Source organism: Crocodylus siamensis, chromosome 7 (genome assembly GCF_052110815.1).
Source record: "Crocodylus siamensis isolate JL-2025a chromosome 7, ASM5211081v1, whole genome shotgun sequence".
Classification (NCBI taxonomy): domain Eukaryota; kingdom Metazoa; phylum Chordata; order Crocodylia; family Crocodylidae; genus Crocodylus; species Crocodylus siamensis.
The window spans coordinates 61,370,054-61,390,572 of NC_143401.1; the positions used below are offsets into that span (position 1 = coordinate 61,370,054).

Below are 20,519 nucleotides of genomic sequence, written 5' to 3' on the forward strand. Positions count from 1 at the left end.
CCTCAGCCTTCTCTTTTGGAGGCTGAACAGGTTCAGGTCCCGTAGCCTCTCCTCATAGGGCCTGCCCTGCTGTCCCCTGATCATATGAGTGGCCCTCCTCTGGACCCTCTCCATGCTGTCGACATCCCTCTTGAAGTGCGGCGCCCAGAACTGGACGCAGTACTCCAGCTGTGGCCTGACCAGTGCCGCATAGAGGGGGAGGATCACCTCTTTGGACCTGCTTGAGATGCAGATCTGTGGATGCATGACAAGGTGCGGTTGGCCTTCCTAACTGCCTCCCCACACTGCCGGCCCATGTTCATCTTGGAGTCAATGATGACCCCAAGATCCTTTTCCGCCTCCGTGCTGACAAGAGGGGAGTTCCCTAACCTGTAGGTATGGTGCCGGTTGTTCCTCCCAAGGTGCATCACCTTGCACTTGTCTGTGTTAAAACCCATCCTATTCTCGTCCGCCCACCCTTGTAACCTGCCTAGGTCTGATTGTAGCCTGTTGCATCCATCCAGTGTGCCCACGTCCCCCCACATCTTAGTGTCATCAACAAATTTGAACAGGGTGCTTTTTACCCCCTCGTCCAAATCACTGATGAAGATGTTGAACAGTGCGGGCCCGAGGACCGAGCCCTGTGGAACCCCACTGCCCACGTCCTTCCAGGTTGAGAAGGACCCATCCACTACCACCCTCTGGTAGTGGGTTCGACCTGTACGCTTTAATGGCTTCATATATGATCTGGACACTGGAGTCAGAAGTGGACTGGCCAAGTTCACTGGCAACACTAAATTTTGCGGAAGAGTCTACACATTTATGGATAGGCTGGTGATCCAGGCCAATCTCGATAGGCTTGCAAGGTGGGTGGCTGAAAACCTGATGGCATTCAACATAGAGAAATGCAAGGTGCTCCACCTTGGAAATAAAAACCCGCATCACACTTATAAGCTCGGCAATGGTACACTTGCTAGCACCATGACCAAAAGAGACTTGGGAACCATGACTGGCCACAAGCTGAATATGAGCTACCAGTGCAATACCACAGCTGGCAAAGTGAACAAAATTCTGGCTTGCATCTACCGATGTATCTCGAGCAAGACCTAAGATGTCATCCTCCTGGTGTACTCAGCCTTGGTGAGGTTGCAGCTGGAGTACTGCATCCAAGTCTGGGTTCAACAATTTAGGAAGGATGTGGAGAAGCTTGAAAAAGTCCAGAAAAGAGCCATGCACATGATCAGAGGGCATGAGAACAGGCCTTTTAAAGAGAGACTGTGAGCTATGGGACTCTTCAGCCTGGAGAGAAGCGCACACTCAAGGGGTACATAAGTACATAAGGGCTGTGCATCAAGATCCGGGGGAATGCCTGTTCACCAGAGCATGCCAGGGGTCACAAACTCCTGCAAGATCATTTTAGGCTGGACATAAGGAAAAGTTTCTTTACTGTCCAAGCCCCCAAGGCCTGGAACAAATTTCCCCCAGAGGTGGTGCAAGCACCTACTCTGGACACTTTCAAGGAACATTTGTCTGTTTATCTTGCTGGGATCCTTTGACCCTAGCTGACTTGGGCACCTTGGGCAGGTGGCTGGACCTAATAATTTTATGAGGTCCCATTCCAGCCCTAATGTCTATGAAATCTCCAGCTAGCTGCAACTACAATCTGGGCAGGAAAATAAGAGGGTTTCATATAGCACTGACAATCTAGCACTTAGATGTGTCTCATTTTTTATAGTATTGAGGTTCAATAGTTAAAAATCTGCTCAGGGAAAAGTGGTATAAACATCCTTCTGAAAAACAAAACAAATCCAAAAATGAAAAATTGTTCAAACTTCTGTGCTTCACAAAACTTACTGTCTTAACTGATGGTGTTGCATAGGTATATAGAAAAGCAGTGGCTACTTATTCTCTCCAGCCCCTGGCAGACAAACAGTTAAAGGTGTGATAGGATCTTCTTCTCATGCCATGCATGTATAGCAGGAGGCTTGATTGTGGGATTGAGCATCAGATGCCTTATTTCTGAAGTAGGGGAAGCCTGGGCTTCTGATTCCAGGTTTCCCATGCAAGCTCCTGAACCTGGGAGCTGAGTCCCTGCATCTGAGCCCATATCAGGTGATGAGGCTCCCAGCTGTGCCCCCACACATTCTGGCCACACATTCAATTAATGGTGTCACAGGAACCAGACACAAAGTTGTTATATATATTTTGTGTAATAACTTTGTGGCTTATTCCTTGTTTTATAACACCATTAATTGTATTAACATGTGGCTGTTAACTCATTAATCACATCTGAAGTGTAATATGTACTGGGGACCTTCAGTGACAAGAAGAATGAAGGGAAGGAAAAGGTATACAATTTCAATAATGTATGCATTCAATAATGTATTAATATAATTTGCTCAATTAACTATTATCCAAAGAGTGGCTCTCTCTAGTCTAGCAGAGAAAAATATTGTCCAATACAGTAAGGATGTGGAAAGAGAGAGAGCTTTCACACACTTTAATGCATGCAAAGATTCAGAACAAGACATCCAAAAAGGTTGCTTATATGTGTAGCCAAAGTAAATACAAAAGAAAAACAGATTTCACCTTGGCATGTATTTTCTGCTAGCTACGTTTGTCTTAAGATTAACACCTTTAAATTATTTTTCCTTTGTAGATGACCGCCTCTGATGGCGTACAAGAGAGTAACCCAGTCACAGTCAATATTGTAGTGATTGATGCAAATGATAACACCCCAACCTTCTCCAATATATCTTATAATGTCAATGTGTACACAGACATGAAGCCTGGAGAAACTGTTATAAAGGTAATCCTGTGCCTTTATGTGCTCAAAAACAATGGTAACTTAAAAAAATGTGAAACGTTACTTTACTTTGGTAAGCATATCAACAGTTTTACTCATGAAATTTTTGCCTTGCCTTTTGCGCTGATAAACATCACAAGAAGTATTGTGCGAAGCTTTCTTGCTTCTGATCAGACTGTACCATCAAAAAAGCAGCTATTTCCTTACATGTTAACAGTTCCACTTGTCATACCAAATGACATATTTGAATAGATAGACCCACATTAAAATGAAACATACTATACCATTTTACATGTATTTACCTATATTTCTCTCTTTCTCTTCATATGGATCAGATTTTCTAAGATCTTTCATTTTTTCAGTCCATCTTATGTTAGAGCACGTTAGACACTGAGAAATTTGATTTATAGTATCAGAAAAGGTAAGGTAAGTTTTATTATTTCATGTTTGTACATAGCTTTTTCATTTGAGTAAAGACAAAGAGTGAAATCCTGACCCCTCTGAAGTTGATTGCACTGTCTCCCATCAGCAACAGTGAATATAAGATATCGTTCCTTTTCTATGTGCCATAGTGTTTGCAGCCCAACACAACACAAGCATATGTTACCAATAAGCAAGGAGACTATAAAAGTGAAGAATATGTAGAAAAAAATCCTGTGTTCATTTGAATAGTATGAGTTCTCCATAAAAAATGTTTTGGTATAGTGGAACTAATGAGGAAGCAAATTTTAGCTCAGTGACTAAGACCTGGGAAGGAAGCTTGGTGTCTGGTGACTAGGAATGTATTTCTTGATCCGTCCTGACTTGCTGTGTATGTTTAGGCCAGACATTAGTTTTCTTATCTGTACATCTTATATTTTATTTACCAAGTGTAAGTTCTAGTCTATAAAGTTATTTTGTGAAAACTGTGTTTTGATCTGTTGTATAGTTTTTCTTTGATCAGATCTGATGCTTATGCCATCTCCAGCAAGTGATAAATGCTTGCGCATTCTGATCCCTGCTCAGCTGTACGTGGCTTAAAATAATCCATGTAAACCAGATCTGGGTCCTACAAGTACCTGTTGTACCCACACACTGCAGCATATCATCACTTGCAAATGTTTTCAATCTTCTCAAGTTAGCAAATGATAGGCACCGCTCATGCAAGCTGTTCAACAGGTTGACCTTTGATACAAGAGAGGTAGAAAGGTCTTCCACAATTCCTGTACACAGGGGACTAACTTAGGTGATCAGAATTCAGATGTAAAGATAGAGAACAAGTGTATGTGATCTGATTCCCTGGGAAAAGGGTGTGTCCTTTCCTTTGCAAGCTAAGTTGGAAAAGACTCTGACATTTGTGACTGACCACCAACTCTTCCAAATGGCTTGTTTTGCTTGAAATTATTTATCTTTGAAAGGATGCTGCTTTGAGGAAAGGGATTGAAGCTTTCGGCTATTGGTAGGAGTATTATTCATTGGCCATGACTGGGGGTTTTGCACTCTACCCTTACTTATCTTAAAAACAAAATGTCCTGAGCCTCCCATTCTAGTGTTTGCCTCATAGTTGGAGAAAAGGGAAATACTATTTTGGAGAAGTTGCATGTAAAGTGTAAGTATTAAACGTAATCAACCAGGTAGCAATTATCCTTGAACTAGGCTGGAAAAAAAATCTGTTCAGATGGGTGGGAATCTGCACATACTTTTTAGTTTGCTAGAATGAAAACTAAAATGGGAAAAATGCAAAACCTATGAATTTTAAGGATACATTCCTGATACCCTGGACTATCCCTTCAAGTTTTAATGCAAGATTATTTTCAAAATAAAGTGCCCACACAAAGGAACTCTGAGCACTAATACGATCCTAATAATTAATTGTTCAGACTGTTGAGTAATTGTTTGCTTCTATAACAAGGAATTTAGGAATGTTTGAGTCTTGTTTCCTACTCTGCCAAGGCTGAAGACACAGGGCTTGTCCAAATGAGTGTGCATATGCACTTCTCCAAGGACAACTAGCAGTGGGACATAGTTGTGATGCTGCTAGTTATCCCCAAAGAATGTCCCTACACACAAGCTCTGGTGCGGGGCAAATTGCCCTGGGTGGGAAAGGGAGGGCTAAGGCCAGAACCTGGGCTGGCCACAGCAGCCTTACCTGAGGTCCTGGGGGCCTCCTGGGGCTGTAGCAATGGTGATCTGAATATGCAGAGCCTGGCCGGCAGCTGGAGTGTGGCTCTGGCCAGCCAGGATCTGGTTTCAGGCAGCACATGCTGCCACCTTGTGCACTGTGACACTTTTTTCCCCCATGCTTCTTTTTATACCAGATTTCCCGGTATATAAATTAGGCTCAGCCAAATCACATGCACGAGATGCATTTTGTGGCATGCACCCATGAAGTCTTTCATCCAGTATTCTGCTGACAGAAGGATGGGTTTTCTTTTCTTTTTTCTTTGCTCTTTGAATGTTGAATCACTTTTATTTGTGAGGAATGTTACCCATGCTGTGTATTTGCAAATAGATCTTACCAAGAAAAGTAAAAATTTCTCTTACCTGTGTCTTGCAATGAAGCAGAACTGGCACAAAACAAAAAGAAAAACCCCTCATTGCAGCTGGGAGGTTTTAGCACAGCATCCATTTAAAAAGTACATGACTTAAATTTTCTTTCTTTAGTTGGATTTTTCCCTTTATTTTTTCTCTCTGATACCAAAAGAAAAAATGAAAAAAAAAAAAAGAATATTAGCAAAACTATGAAATTCTTTAAAAAAAAAGAAAAGAAAAACAAATCCTAGAGTTGCTATTGAAGCTGGGAAAATTTCACTTTCTGAATCTCACTGTCTCTTTTCTGTCCATTCATCTTTCTTGTTTTCCTGTCTAGAATTGTGAACAGAAGCTTCATCTGTACTGTTTAGGAGATCTGTGCAGTTTCTGTAAACCAATAAAGCAGATGTAGGGTGATGAATCATGCAGTTCATTTCATATTACAAATGCTCTTCCTTTAAAACTCTCAGCTTGTCTGAGGGGTTTTTTCAAACTGATAATTCACTGATTTTTACTGAAATAATTTCCCGTTTCTCTGCATGTATACATAATGAAACTTTCTCTTCTCATAGGGCCACCTCAGAAGTGCTTCAGATGCTTCTTAATACACTGACTCTTTTGAGATGATAATCAACTAGGATAGATTCAAAAGGAAAGTGACCCAGGTCAGATCTGATTAGTTTCTGAAACCACCAGTCAAAGAAAATAGGTTAGAAAAAGAGCACTGACCTCAATGAATCTGCACAATTAGATCATTCAAATGCAAGTCTTGGAATGCTCTATTCACTAATTAGGTTGTGTTAGAGACATAATCAATAAAGTATGTAATTTGCAAAGCACCTAGTCATTCTCTTACCACCCCACCCCCCCTCCAAACACCCTATTTCCTCTTCCAAAATTTATTAATTTAATTTAATTTTATGTATTAGCCAATTTGCTTTTACGTAGAAGCCAATTTGCTTTTAAAGCTCTTAGCTTGAAGGCTGTTCCATTGTAGCTAAGCAAACAGAATCTCAGTTACATCCTTGGCCTGTGTTAAAGTTCACTTTGTTCCAAAGGGGTGTTAGCCCAGCCCTTCATTTGAAACACTTTGCCTCCACAGGCTAGTGAGAAGCTACCCTAGCATGAGGAAATCCTGGGTTAATGTAAAACTTGCTCTCCCTCTTCAACCCCTTCTTCAGTTATGGCATGGCCAAAGTGAGAATGAAGTGCATGTTATTCATGCTTTTTTTGTTTTAGCTTCCCCAAGTTGTGATTTTAATGTAGCTGAGGACCTCAACTAAAGAATGTCCAGAAGATTATGAATATTCTGATATTCTACACTAAAAGATCATTCAGTTTACATTAAGAAAACACGGGTAGCTCATATTTGCTAATTAATTGGGAAATCATTTTGATATGTATATGGTAATTGAAGTGAGCAGGCCCTGGTTGTACTGCCATATTTACTTGAATCCAAGAAAAGGTTTATTTCCCAATCAGCATTGGGGAACCCCCTACCCCTCATTTTGGATTCAAGAACCAGGCTAGGGCAGGTGGGGCTCAGCTCCATCTTTGGCCCTGGATTTGAGACTGAAGCCAGAAGTGAGCCACAGCCTTCCCCAGGCCAGAATGGCTCATTTGGTGAGGGAGGAGGCATGCCACTGGGAATTGCACAGGGCAGAACATGGGGTGGGAATGGGAGAACGTGCAGCCTGTGCATCCACCCTTTCCCTCTGTGCCTGCAGTCTGCCCCACCAGCTGCCCCTTCCCTCCTGACCTTCTGTTCCAGCTCCCTTCAATCCTGACAGCTCAGCTGGGAGCTGCTGCCACTTCTCCTAATTGGCGGTGCCATTGCTGCTGTTTGCCCCTGTGAGACGGGACAAGGGGTTGGGAAGAGGCTGCAGGGGGAACATGAGATGGGGGTGCAAGAGGTGGGAAGGGACACAGGCAGGTGGTGGGGGGGAGTCATGGGAATGGTCAAGACACAGGGGAGCAAGAGCAGGCATCTTGCCTCCTGTCACTGCTTTCCCTGCCATAGAAGTCAGTGAGGGGAATGGATTTAAGATGACCTTCCACTAATTAGATCCTATACATGGAAAATGATTATAAATGTATAATTTTCCACGTATAGAATCTCAATGAGGGAAGCAGCTTGGCTTAAATTCTGTGTTATCAAGTAGATGTTGTAATTGCTGGTCATTTCTGTAGGTTTGGGGTAGGGAAGGTGGTATTAAGGGTTTGGAGGAGAATGTAACTCTAGACCCTTAGAGTTTTGCAGCATATGTGTACACCACTGGTTTTCAGCCTGTGGTCTGCAGATTATGACTTAAGGGGTCACAAAAGACTGTGTTATTCTCAAAATACCAAGGAGTTAAACTTATAAAATGATAAAGCTTGTTTATTCAGAAAGCCTTCTTGGCCTACTGATCTGCTGTTACCTCCTGCAATGTCTGGGCAAATGTAACAACGTCTACATAACACTCTTAAATGTATTCACGCATCTTCCCCCTTTACATGTAACATATCTCCATAAAATACTAACATTGGCGATTTAATTCAACCCATAGTTAAAGCACATTTTAACAGGTGTCTATTAGTCTTTGCACTGGCTTTGTAGCTCTAAGTGGTCTTCTTAGTTTCTCTCCATTCTCAGTCCTTCTTGGTCACTTGTTTGATGTCTTTGTTCAGATGTCTCTACTTCTGTGTCATTTTCAATCTCTTCTCTCATTTCTTGTTGCGTTGTTTCCTTTGGCAAATCTCCTGATGCTACTTCCTTTCTCCCCTTTACGAGCTGGAAGTGTCATGTGTCATCTGTTCCTTCTGGTCTGACTAGTTTATGGGATCTGGGAGCTACTTGATGGGAAACTACTGCTTTTTGTTTCCACAGTTGTCCATAGGAAATAAGTACCATATCTTTGTTGTGCAGTTGTGGTAACTCCCTGGAATCCCTGTCACAGTACCATTTTTATTTGTGTGTCCATTTTTTTAAATGTTTTCACATCTTGCTTTTCATTCTGATAAGCATCTTCCACAAGATTTGGCAGCTAGGTTTTGAGTTTCCTGTTAAACAGCATTTCTGCTGGGGACAATCCATGTTTCATGAGAGTTGCCCTGTAGTTTAAGAGTGACAGGTAAACATTGGTGTGTGAATCTAGTTTTTTGCAATAATTTCTTCATGATTTGTACTCCATTTTCCACCAGACCATTGGATTGTGGCTATTCAGGACGTGAAGTGCTGTGATGGAATCCATATTTGTTTGCAAACTGTTTAAATTCAGTACAGTTGATTTGAGGTCCATTGCCTGTCCTCACAATTTGTTGAATTCCATGTTTTGAAAAAATCAATTTGATATGAGTTATGACATTGTTTGCTGTTGTGCTTTCAAGCAATGCAATTTCAGGATAGTGAGAATAATATTTCAGTACTAATACATATTTTTCCCTGCATGCATGAATAAGTCAATGCCTGTTTGATACCATGGAGCTACAGGCTCCTCCATGACCATCATAGGCTTTGTTCTAATCTGTACTTCAGGCATGTTGTACATGCCTTTACAGCATCTTCTACGTCACTGTTTATGTTGGGCTAATATAAAGCATCTCTTGCTCTCCTTTTGCATTTTTCAGTGCCTAGATGCCCCTGATGTATTCTGTTTAGCATGCTTTTCTTTAGCACTGTTGGAACAACAAGTCCTGAGCCTTTGAACAAAATGCCATCTGCTACTGACAGCTCTTCCTTTAACTGAGAGTAGGAGCTAGGTATATGTTTTCCAGGCCAACCAGCTCAGATAGCTATTATCACTTGTTGCAATGTGGTGTCCTGAGCAGTAGCTTCTGCAATTAGTGATCACATATTCAGTCATGGGAATTAACTAGTTAATTAACTGGTTAAAAAGTTAAAGAAATGGCTAAATTTTTACTTTAACTAGTTACATTTTTCAGCTGTCAACTTTTAACTTTACTTAAAAAAGATTAAGTTTAACTCTATTTAAAGTATAAATTAAAAGTTAAAAAAAAATTAAAATCTGGCTTCCCAGTTTATCCTGACCGCCACTCTCTAGGACTTACATGGAACGATATTTCTTTATTGCAACACTAGGACTTCTTGTTTGAGAGACAGAAAGCAGTATGCCTTCCTATGAGAGATGGTCCCTTAAGAACTACAAGTCCCAGAGTTCATTAATGTATGCTGGCATTTTCTGTACATTTGCAGAAGTCAACAGGACAGCCAGTTGGCTCTGCAGGAGAGGGAACAAGCACAAGCAAGACATTGATCCCACTAAGAGTGGGAGCAAGTAGTGAGGGTGAAGCAAATGATGACTTTTTTAATTGTAATGATTTCATAGATTTCATAGACATTTGGGCTGGAAGGGACCTCGGAAGATCATGGAGTCCAGCCCCCTGCCTAAGGGCAGGAAGTCAGCTGGGGTCATAGGATCCCAGCAAGATAAGCATCCAATTTGCTCTTGAAGGTGTTCAATGTAGGTGCTTGAACCACCTCTGATGGCAGGCTGTTCCAGACCTTGGGGGCTCGGACAGTAAAGAAATTCTTCCTTATGTCCAGCCTGAAACGGTCTCGCAGTAGTTTATGACCGTTTGACCTCATCATCCCTTGGGGCGCTCTGGTGAACAAACGCTCCCACAGATCCTGATGATCACCCCTGATAAATTATAGGTGGCCATCAGATCACCCCTGAGCCTGCACTCTTCCATGCTAAAGAGCCCCATGGCTCTCAGCCTGTCATCATAAGGTCTGTTTTCCTGCCCTCTGATCATGCACGTGGCTCTCCTCTGGACTCTCTCAAGCTTCTCCACATCCTTTTTGAATTGTGGAGCCCAAAACTGGACGCAGTACTCCAGCTGCGGCCTCACCAAGGCTGAGTACAAGGGGAGAATGACATCCTGGGATCTGCTTGAGAAGCATCTATGGATGCAAGCCAGCGTTTTGGTTGCTTTAGTAGCTGTAGCATTGCATTGCAGGCTCATGTTCATCTTGTGGTCAATGATGACCCCAAATCTCTTTCTTCCATAGTGCTAGCCAGCGTAGCACTGCCGAGCCTATAAGAATGCTGCAGGTTTTTCTTCCCAAGGTGGAGAACCTTGCATTTTTCAGTGTTAAACACCATGAGGTTCTCGTCTGCCCATTTGCTGAGCCTGTCCAGGTCAGCCTGGATCACCCGCGTGTCTTCTGGCGTGGATGCTTTTGCCCAAAGTTTGGTGTCATTGGCGAACTTGACCAGTCCACTCCTGACTCCAATGTCCACATCATTAATGAAGATGTTGAACAATATGGGTCCAAGGACAGAGCCTTGGGGGACCCCACTGGTCACAGGACACCATGATGAGTGACTGCCATCAATTACTACCCTCTGGGTCCAACCACGGAGCCAATTTCCCAGCCAGCGGATCATGGTGGACCCAAGGCCAGCTTCGCCAAGAGGTGATCATCGGATACCAGATCATAGGCTTTTTTGAAGTCAAGATATATGACATCAATCTCTTCTCCCTTGGCCAGGTGATAGGTCACCTGGTCATAGAAAGATATGAGATTGGTCAAGCAAGACCTACCCATAAGAAACATGTGCTGGCTATCCCATAGGATGTTGGCATCAGCTAGTCCATTAAGGATGGCCTCTTTAATAAACTTTTCTAAGATCTTCCCCGGGATAGAAGTCAGGCTGATGGGCCTATAGTTTGCCGGATCCACTTTCCTCCTTTTCTTGAACATAGGCACCACACTGGCCTTCTTCCAGTCTTTGGGCATTTCATCAGAGCACCAGGAGTTTTCAAAGATCTGTGCCAGGGGCTGGACTATGATGCTCTACCCTGGGGTGTAGATTGGCAAGGCCGGGTGACTTGAAGGTATCCAGCTTCTCAAAATGTTCCTTCATGAGGTCAGCATTAATGGAGGGCAGGGGATTTCCCTCATCCAGACCTCCCTTTCCCGTAACTGACATGGGTGTCCTATGGGACTGATGAAAGACTGACACAAAGTACCGATTTAATAGGTTGGCTTTTTCCTGGACGTCAGTTGTCAGTTACCCCATCTGGTTCAGCAGGGGCCCAGTGTTGCCCTTGCTTTTTCTCCGGTTCCCCACATATCTGAAAAAGGACTTTTTATTGTCCTTGATGCTCAAAGCTAGTTGGAGTTCAGTTGCAGCCTTGTCTTTCCTGGTTTGCTCCCTGCAGGACCGGACCAGTGCAGAATAATCCTCCTTGGAGGTGAATCCCGTCCTCCATCCTTTGTAGGCTTTTTTTATTTAGCTTTAGGAAGTCTGCTAGGTCCCTGGAGAGCCAGGGGGGTTGCTGTGCCCTCTTGCTGCCTTTCCTCTGAGATGGAATAGACTTAGTTTGTGCATTGAGGATCGTTCCCTTGAGGAGCAACCACTCTTTTTGAACTCCCCTCTCCCTGGGGTCATGGTCCCTTAGGGCCTCACTGACAAGCCTCCTGAGCTTGTCAAAGTTGGCTTTCCTGAAGTCAAGGACTTCTGTATTGCTGACTGACTTGCCAACTTTATGGGAGATGGTGAAGGTGATCAGCTTGTGGTCTCTGTCACCCAACTTCCCATCGATCACTAGGTCACCGATTAGGTCATCCAGTACCAGGTCAAGCAGTGCTTTGCCTCTTGTTGGCCCATAGACTTCTTGAGTCAGGTAGAGGTCATCCACTCATGAGAGGAAGCTTTGTGACCGCTCGGATTTTACTGAATGGTCCTCCCACAAGATGCCCGGGTAACTGAAGTTACCCATGACAACCATGATCCTGGAGCATGCAGCCTCAGCCAGCTCCTGGGCAAACTCCTGGTCAAGCTCAGGACTTTGGGTGGGAGGTCTGTACTAGACTTCCACCGTTTTGTTCCCTGTGCCATGTTCCCCACAGATTTTATCCCAGAGGGTCTCCAGTCATCCACCCTGGTCACTATATCAGCGTGCAGGGACATGTAGCTTTCCTTAACATAGAGAGCTACACCCCCACCCCTTTTATCTACATGATCCCTCCTTTACATGGTATAGCCATCTATCCCTGAGGTCCAGTCATGGGTGGAGTCCCACCAGGTCTCCATTATCCCTATGACATCGTAATTATTTGCATTGAGCAGGAGGACAAGCTCCTTCTGCTTATTCCCCAAGATCCTGGCATTTGTGTACAGGCAGGCAAGTGTCCCCTTGGGGGCTCTTGCCTTGCCCACAGATTGTACCAGAGCTGGGGCAAGAGTGGGCTCCCTTAAGTGCCTTGGCCTGCTGACTTTGCAAGATCAGAACCAGCAGCCCAGGGTCCTAGAAGCTGAACATTACTTCTCATTTGTGAGAAACTTATCTGAGATGTCACCTACTATGAAAGAATACTATTCCTCCATTATAACACAAGCATTCCCTCATCTGTCAACATAGAGCGATTGCTTAATAGTGGTGGCTTAGTTTTACAAGACAGAAGAGGAAAATTATTAGAAATAAATTTTGAAATGCAGCTTTTGCTGAAGTACAAGCATGTTTAAACAGTTTCTGCTATGCAACTGAACATTCTTTTTCTCATTTAAACTGATTTTCTCATTTCAGTCTAATTTTGATTTTCAGACACTTTCATTATTTCTAATTCAGATATATTTCATACTCTTTTGTTACCTTTTGAGCAATAACAATTGTGACACCAGAGGTTTTCTGTGGAAACAGCTTCATTTGTCACCCTGCTATGAATATTTCCTTTCCGTTATTCTGGTATACCTATAAGATGCATTGACTTTTACAAAGTACTTCATATGGAGAGGGTGAGAAGGATCTACCAGTATTGGTAAATTTTTATTCTGAAAACTGTCTGACAAGTATAACATTGTTTTCAGGTAAAGCAGGGTGAATTCTGAGTAAATTAGAATGCTTCTGTCAGCTTATCAAAAAGAAACCCGCTCATTGCATTTGAAAATGAAAAATGGTGCTAAGAGGCAAGTCACCATGTTTCACATATTTCTCACAAATCAACTTAACTTTTAACTAGTTACTCTCTTTTTAACTTGCCTTTTAACTAGTTGAAAGTGGAAATATTTAACTTTTAACTCAAGTTAATTTTAAAGGCTGTTAACTTTTAACTTTAACTAGTTACATTTTTCATAAACTTTTCCCATGACTGCATATTATATGTGACAGGAAACACTATTTTAATTAGATTAACATGTACTACATCTGCATCTGGAATTCTTTCATTTTCCTTTGTGTCATATGCTCTGGACAGTGTATTTGTAATAAGTGGATGTGTGTACTGTAGATCTAGATCATATATTTGCAGTTGAAAGAAAAGTCTCTGCAATCTGGATTGCATGTCTGATGACCGTTTCTTTCCTATAGTCAGCAAAAGTTTATGATCAGTATCATCTATCATAGGCTTCCCATAGATGAATGTATGAAATTTCTTACAGCCATATACCAGAGCTAAACAAACTTCTCAATTTGCACATATAGGTACTCTGACATAGAGAGTTCCCTAGATGCTTATTGTATTGGTCTCCAGGTATCCCTATGTTTTTGAAGCAACGCTGCTCCAATGCCTTCTTTAGAAGCATCTGTTGACATTTTAATGGGTCTATTAGGGTCACTGTATTTTAGTACAGGAGCTTTCATTATTTTACCTTCAAGTTTTTAGATTCAGCTTCACGTTCATGTTCCCATATCCACTGAGAATTCTTTTGTAGGAATGATCTAAGGTGTTTGGTGTGCTCTGCTAAATTAAGTAGACATTTCCTAACAAAATTTATCATTCCTGGCAATCTTTGCATTCCTTTCCTTATTTGTAGGGGGAGGCATGATTGTAATGGGTTTAACCCTTACAGGATCAATCTGCACGCCTTTCTCAGAGCTTTTCTCCCAAATGTTATTACTTTGACTCTGAATTTGCATTTTTGTTTGTTCAGTTTCAAATCTGCTCTGTGAGCTCTTTCTAGTACCTTAATTAGCCTCATCATGTTCTTCCATAGTATTTCCCCAAACAAATACATCATCAATATAAAACCTTTACAACCTTCAAAAATTTGTCGCACCTTTCTGTGAAATAATTCAGATGCAGAACACAACCCAAAAGAAATCCTACAAAACAATACATTCTGTAGGCAGGGGCAGGTGATTATTTTGGGTGGAGGGCCTCTTACCCAGTTTTGGCAGGCTGTCAAGGGCTGCATGGGTAGCCCCACCTTTTGACAGGTGCCCTGCTCCCTGGTCACCATCTTGGGACCAATGTCCCAATGTCTTGGGACCAATGTCCCGGGGCCAGCACCGGTGGGGCCCAAAGTGAGACACAGGCTGTCAGGGGTCTGTGGAGCTGGGCTGAGCTGCATCAGCAGGGACAGGGGGGAGCTGGGAACCCATGCCCCTGCCACCCTGCTCTAGGCCCCACCAGCACTGGCCCCAGGACACCAGTGTGGGCCCCATGTTCCTGCTGGCTCCTGCACCCACTCATACCCAGTGCCCCCAAGCCCCACAGTACAGGTAGGGGGCAGCGCACAGCCCTGACCCCCTGCTTGCAGGCAGAGAAGAAGCTGGTACTGAGCACAGGGAAAAGTGGCCTATTGCCCACCCCATGGCTGGCACTCCCTGCTGCAGACGCTCGCAGCCCCTGTGGGGCTGTCTGAAGCAGGCACAGGCAGTCCCACATGGGCTGTAAGCAGCTACAGTGCAGAGCGTCAGCCACGTGGCAAGCAAGAGGCCACTTCCCCCCCATGCTCAGCACCATCTTGTAACCCACCGTGCTGCCAGCCTGGGCCCCATGCTGGCTCCGGACTCACCCATCAGCAGCAGCAGCTGCAGCCCTCCCGCTTGCCATGCCAAACAGTGTTGGGTACTGCTGCCTGCCTGGAGCTCGTGCTCTGGGCAGCCTAGAGGCAGCAGTAGCAAACACTGCTCAGCACAGCAAACAGGGGGACCACAGCTGCTGTCGCCATACTCAGCCCCGACAGGTGAGCCTGGAACTGCGCAAGGTCTAGGCTGGCAGTGGGGCCAGGTTACAAGGCCCCACTGAGTGTGGGGGGGAAAAGTAGCCCCTCACCCGCCCCGTGGCTGGTGCCCCATGCTGCAACTGCTCACAGCCAACCTGGGGCTGCCTGTGCTTGCCCTGGACAGCCCTGCATGGGCTGTGAGCAGTTGCAGAAGGGAGCATGAGTCATGGGGCGGGGGAGTGGCCACTTTCTTTCATGCTGGGAAAGAGCACAGAAGGAGCCCAGGGAAAAGCTGAGCATGGGGGGGTGGGAAGTGGCTCCTTGCCTGCTCCATGTCCAGCGCTTCCTGTTGCAGCTGCTCGTAGCCCATGCAGGGCTCTCTGGAGCAGGCACAGGCAGCCCCATGTGGCCTGCAAGTGGCCGCAGCATTGGGCATCAGCCATGGGGTGGGTGAGGGGCCGTTTTTCCCCTCTTGTATTCCTTCTCTGTCTGGAGTTCCCCCCTGCCCTTCTCTCCCCACCCCCACCCCTTACTTGAGGTTCTGGCATGGGGCTTCTGGCTGGGGGAGTGCAGTTGGATTGGCCCTGTTGTTGTGGGAGTCCACCAGGCTTCCCCTGGGTCCTACTGCCCTTGGTTCCTGTCATTTTTTTACAGGAACCAGGGGCAGATAAATTTTCTGTATTTTTTAGGGGCCCCATGGGCTGGATAGAATGGTCTCATGGGCCAAATCTGGCCCATGGGCTGTATTTTGCCCTCCCCTGCTGTAAGGTGTATTGAAGGTACATAATCTAGTGCTATTCTTTTCTAGGGGCACTTGCCAAAGCCCAGAAAAGGCATCCAAAGTGGATAAATATTTAGCTTCTGCTGGTTGCCAAAAATCTCTTCCTGGGTGGGAATGGGAAAATGCTCCTTTTTCATGTACCTGTTCATTTGCTTAGAATCCAGACACAATCTCAAGAATCCATATTTTTTTCCTATTATGACCAGCAAATGAACCCAAGCAGTTAGTTGCTCCACTTTTTCTGTTATGTCCATGTTAACTAATCTATCTATTTTCTTCTTCAGTTTCTCCCTTAGTACAAGGGGAACATTTTTGGAGCATGTATAGTAGTAGTATTTGGTTCTCATAATTTTGTCTTGTACTCAGCTGACAGTTTCCCTATACCTTGTAACAGATCACAAACCTCTTTTTCTATGCTTGTGCTTTCTAGACCCTCAGTAGCACCCATTATGCTAATCAAACCTAGAGATTTACATGCTTGCAACCCAATAATTGGCACTAGCTGGGACTGTAACAAGTTGCTTTTTTTATTATATATTACCTTTGTATCTAACATGCAGTGCACAAACACTGCTGGTTGCAATCTTATTCCCATTATATGCTGTAAGACTCACTTTCTTATTCTTATAGTACATGGGTTTAATTTCATTTTTGAATAATGTATTGCATTGTCCTATGCTCCTGTATCTAATTTAAAAGTTACCATTAGTCCATTGGTGTTCAGGGTGATTGTCTAATCTGCAGAAGAATGAACATTCTGCATTGTGCTAATGAGGAATTCTCCATTTTCCTCCTTGCATAGAAGATGCAACTTCTGTTTCTTGTGTGTTGCATCTTGCTCCTTTTTGCAAAGTTTTGCATTTGTTGCAGCTCTCTACCAAATGCATGGCATTGCATAGGTTTATGGTAACCCCCACAGCATCTGCAACTGACCATGTTTTTTCAAGTAATTCCCTTCAGCTGTAACTTGCCTGCTTCATAGTGCGGTCCCTCCTCTGTATTGCTTGTGTGTTGCTTGAAATTTTTGCAGACTTGTAATCCTGTCTACTTCAACTTGTTCTGCTTTTTTCTTCCAGCTTCTGCAGTCTGGCATTTATTATCTCAGCAGCTTGGCATATTCTGGCTGCCTTTTCCAAATTAAGATCAGGATCCTCTAATAGTCTTTTCCTGAGGCTTAGATCCATGATACCCAATCCTGTTTGTCTCTGATCATGGACTCTTTAGGTCTCCAAAGTTGCATATCTGGCTCAGCAGTCTGAGTTCTTTGACAAACTCTTCCATTGTCTCACTTTCTTTCTGATTTATATAGAAACTATGCCATTCAAAGGTTTCATTTTGTTTGGGTGTGCAACATTCCTGAAACTTTTGTATTACTGTGCCATAGCTTTTCTGTTCTTCTTCTAACTGTTGTAGCCTATTATAAAAAGGCAGAGCTTCTGGGCCTGCTATATTTTAAAAAATTTCTATCTTGAGTGGATCTTCCTTCTCTGTAGCTCCACTGGCAGTGGGGCCCAGTTACAAGGTGGTGCTGAACGTGGGGGGGAAAAGCGGCCCCTCAACCGCCCAGTGGCTAGTGTCCCACGCTGCAGGATAGCCAACACAGTTTGTTGTGGGTAGGTCTTGCTTGAACAATCTCATTTCCTTCTATGACCAGGTGACCCATCACCTGGACAAGGGTGAAGAGATTGCTGTCATATATTTTGACTTTAAAAAAGGCTTTGATCTGGTATCCTATGATCACCTCTTGGCGAAACTGGCCAATTGTGGCCTTGGGTCCATCATGATCTGCTGGCTGGGAAATTGGCTCCATGGTCGGAAAATAGCAACTAAGAAAATGATATAGAAAAGTCCTAAATCTCTGCATAAATTTCCCTTAGGGGGGCAAAGACTTTCTTGGCCTTTGAAAACTACAAAAAAAATTTTTATTGTACATCGTGTTTACAGAGTTTTTCCTGGGCTGTCCTTGAAAATATATCCTGTTGATTTTTTTTTCTTTTACACTGTTTCCTAAATTTGTTAAACCAAAATAAACTATTTTAATTTATCTGCATATCTTTCTTACCCTAGTTCTTTAGCAGATTAAAGCAGAACATCTTCTGATGTCTATATTGAAATGCTTTCCTGGGGATCATTATAAGAACAAATAAATTTGTATCTAAAAATTTAGGATGATAAGTGGCATACAGGATTGTCTTTGCCTCTGCCTGAGGTCACAGTAAAAATTAGTTTTCGCTCTGTTTATATGCAGCACATAAGTACCCTCCACCTTGGAATAACTGGCTGTCATACATGGAACTGAAAGTCAAGGATGGAAGTATGTCTGTATATCTTCATGTCAAAACATCTGTTTTATACTGTGCAGCATAAAACCCACAATATAAAAGATAAAAGAAATATTGGTATTATAGGTTCATGAGACCTGGTTTTATTTATAGAGCTACTCCTTAATCTCTTCAAGGATTTTATACTATCAAACATGATGTAACTGAACCTGAGCTACTTAGCCTTCATCATTTACCATATATAATTTTGAAGACATATAAATGAGGAAAATCAGGTTTCACAATCCAGCCCATTCTAACAATTGATAAATATATTTTTCTCTTTTAAAAGTCAAAATCTATATGCATCCAATATTATAAATTGTATGTTCTATATTTATTTATTTGATTTATATGCTGCCCTTTCTAACAAGACTCAGAATGGCTTACAATAAGAGAAACAGAATACTTATAAAATAGGAAAAAAGATAAAACAACTTGAAAGGAAACTAGAATATCAACCTAAGACAGAGACACCCTGTCCCCAACCAACGATTCTCAATCAGGGTTTCCTGAGGTGCCTTGAAATATTTTTAAGGGTTCCACAGAATACTAAGTGTGCAACCACCTATACATGACTTGAATATCCCAGCCTAGCTTTATTTGCTAAATATTGTTCAAAGAGGAAGGTCTTTAGTGGTTTTGAAAGATCTCCATGATTGGGCTCTGGCAGGCCTCAAGAGGGAGAGAGTTCCAAACCTGAGTAATTACTGAGGAAAATGAATGCCCTCCCATGTGTTTTTGCCAAGTGGATAGTACTTGCAGGAAGTTGTTCTCAGCTAAGCTTAGTAATCATAAGGCATACGGGCAAAGGTGATCCCTATGTACATAGGATCCAGACTGTTTAGGGCTTTGTATTTTGCATCAACTTCAGCTTCTGGACAGTCTTCCAGGGCAGCCCTACTTAAAGCACAATATAGTGTCCAGCTTCAAGTAAGGTGGGTGTCCCGGGGCAAGGGGAGGAAGTGAGCCCAGAAGGGCTAAAGAGGGCCCCTGGGGAACAATACACCCCAGGAAGAATAAGAAGAAAGAAAAAATGAGTAAAAGTGACTTACCGGCGGCAGGAACCACGGCGGAGCGAAAAGCGGTGGCGGGACCTGCGCTGCACATTAGCCGTGGTTTTTTTAAAAGGGAAGCAGCTGAAGAAGGAAGAGAGGAGAGCCACCCCAGAAGTATAAGTAGAGGAAGCCAAAAGGCAGAAGGGGAGGAGAAATAGAGAGAGAGAGAGCCCTGAACCCACCAAGGGGTCTGAGGAACCAGGAAACGCTGCACCCAGCTCAGAAAAGGGGCAAGAGCTGCTCCCCTGGAGAGACGCTGTCGCTAGACCAAAAGGGACCCAGGTATCCCGGTTGTACGTTACCCTCGGGCTGCAAAGAGACTTGGCGGGAGGAAACCCATCGCCTGAGATAGGGGCCCAGCAGGTCGTTCGAAAAGAGGTAACCAATAAAGAGGCCAACTATAAGCCCCACGTCTGGGCAAAAGGCCCTCAGGGGAGCTCATCACGGGAGTGTCCTGAGCTGGAGGAAGGGATACTGTGGACACGCATCCGATACACTGTATAGTTGGGGGAAGGTAGTAAGAGGTGGGGGGCAATTGGTGAAGGGGAGCACATGGTCACAGGTACCCTGAGGCAGGGCCCAGCTAGATTGAAAGTAGGAGCACATGCAGATAGTGGTAGTTTCTCTCTGTTGTTACCTGTGGGGAATAGTGGTTAGCTTGCCCTAGACCCTAAAAATAAGAGGAAAAGGGAGGTGATTTCCCTTTAGGCGCTATGAGCAGAAGAGCTCGGGGTTTCATGCTATTCCCTGGAAGGGAAGTTGAAGAGACTCGGTAGAAGAAGAGGTTTGGCCGCGGGCAAAACACTAGGAGCACACTGTCAGGGCTGGGTATAGGGCGAGGTACAGGGGAGATTGGAGCCTCGCGAAGACCATCACACCTTGGCCTCTAGCCGAACCTGGATGGTCGGACCCCTCCTCCACTGAGGTTCCATCAAGTCGTGGCAGGCGAGATTAAAGGGGGGGAGAAGACCACCCAGGACGGAAGACCAAAGCACCCCATTCTTGTGAGGGACGGAGTGGAAGGCTATTATCAAAATCCAGGGCTAGGCGGCGAGAGACTGCATGATTGAGGCCCGACGGGTGCAGTGGGCATAGCAAAATTTCCCCTGTCAGTCTTTAAGACCAACTTGGATTGCTTGATCAGAGCTTTGTCAGCTATGCAGC

General features: G+C 43.9%; 1 protein-coding gene across 2 annotated transcripts in view; it reads left to right on the forward strand.

Annotated features, from left to right (window-relative positions):
• PCDH15 (protocadherin related 15) overlaps positions 1 to 20,519 on the forward strand; it is a 1,613,120-nt gene that overhangs the window by 1,188,069 nt on the left and 404,532 nt on the right. For both annotated transcript variants that reach the window (XM_090057186.1, XM_090057185.1), the window contains one exon: positions 2,639 to 2,788. In XM_090057186.1, the coding sequence (XP_089913312.1) occupies positions 2,639 to 2,788 (150 nt within the window). The remainder of the gene's footprint in view (positions 1 to 2,638; positions 2,789 to 20,519) is intronic.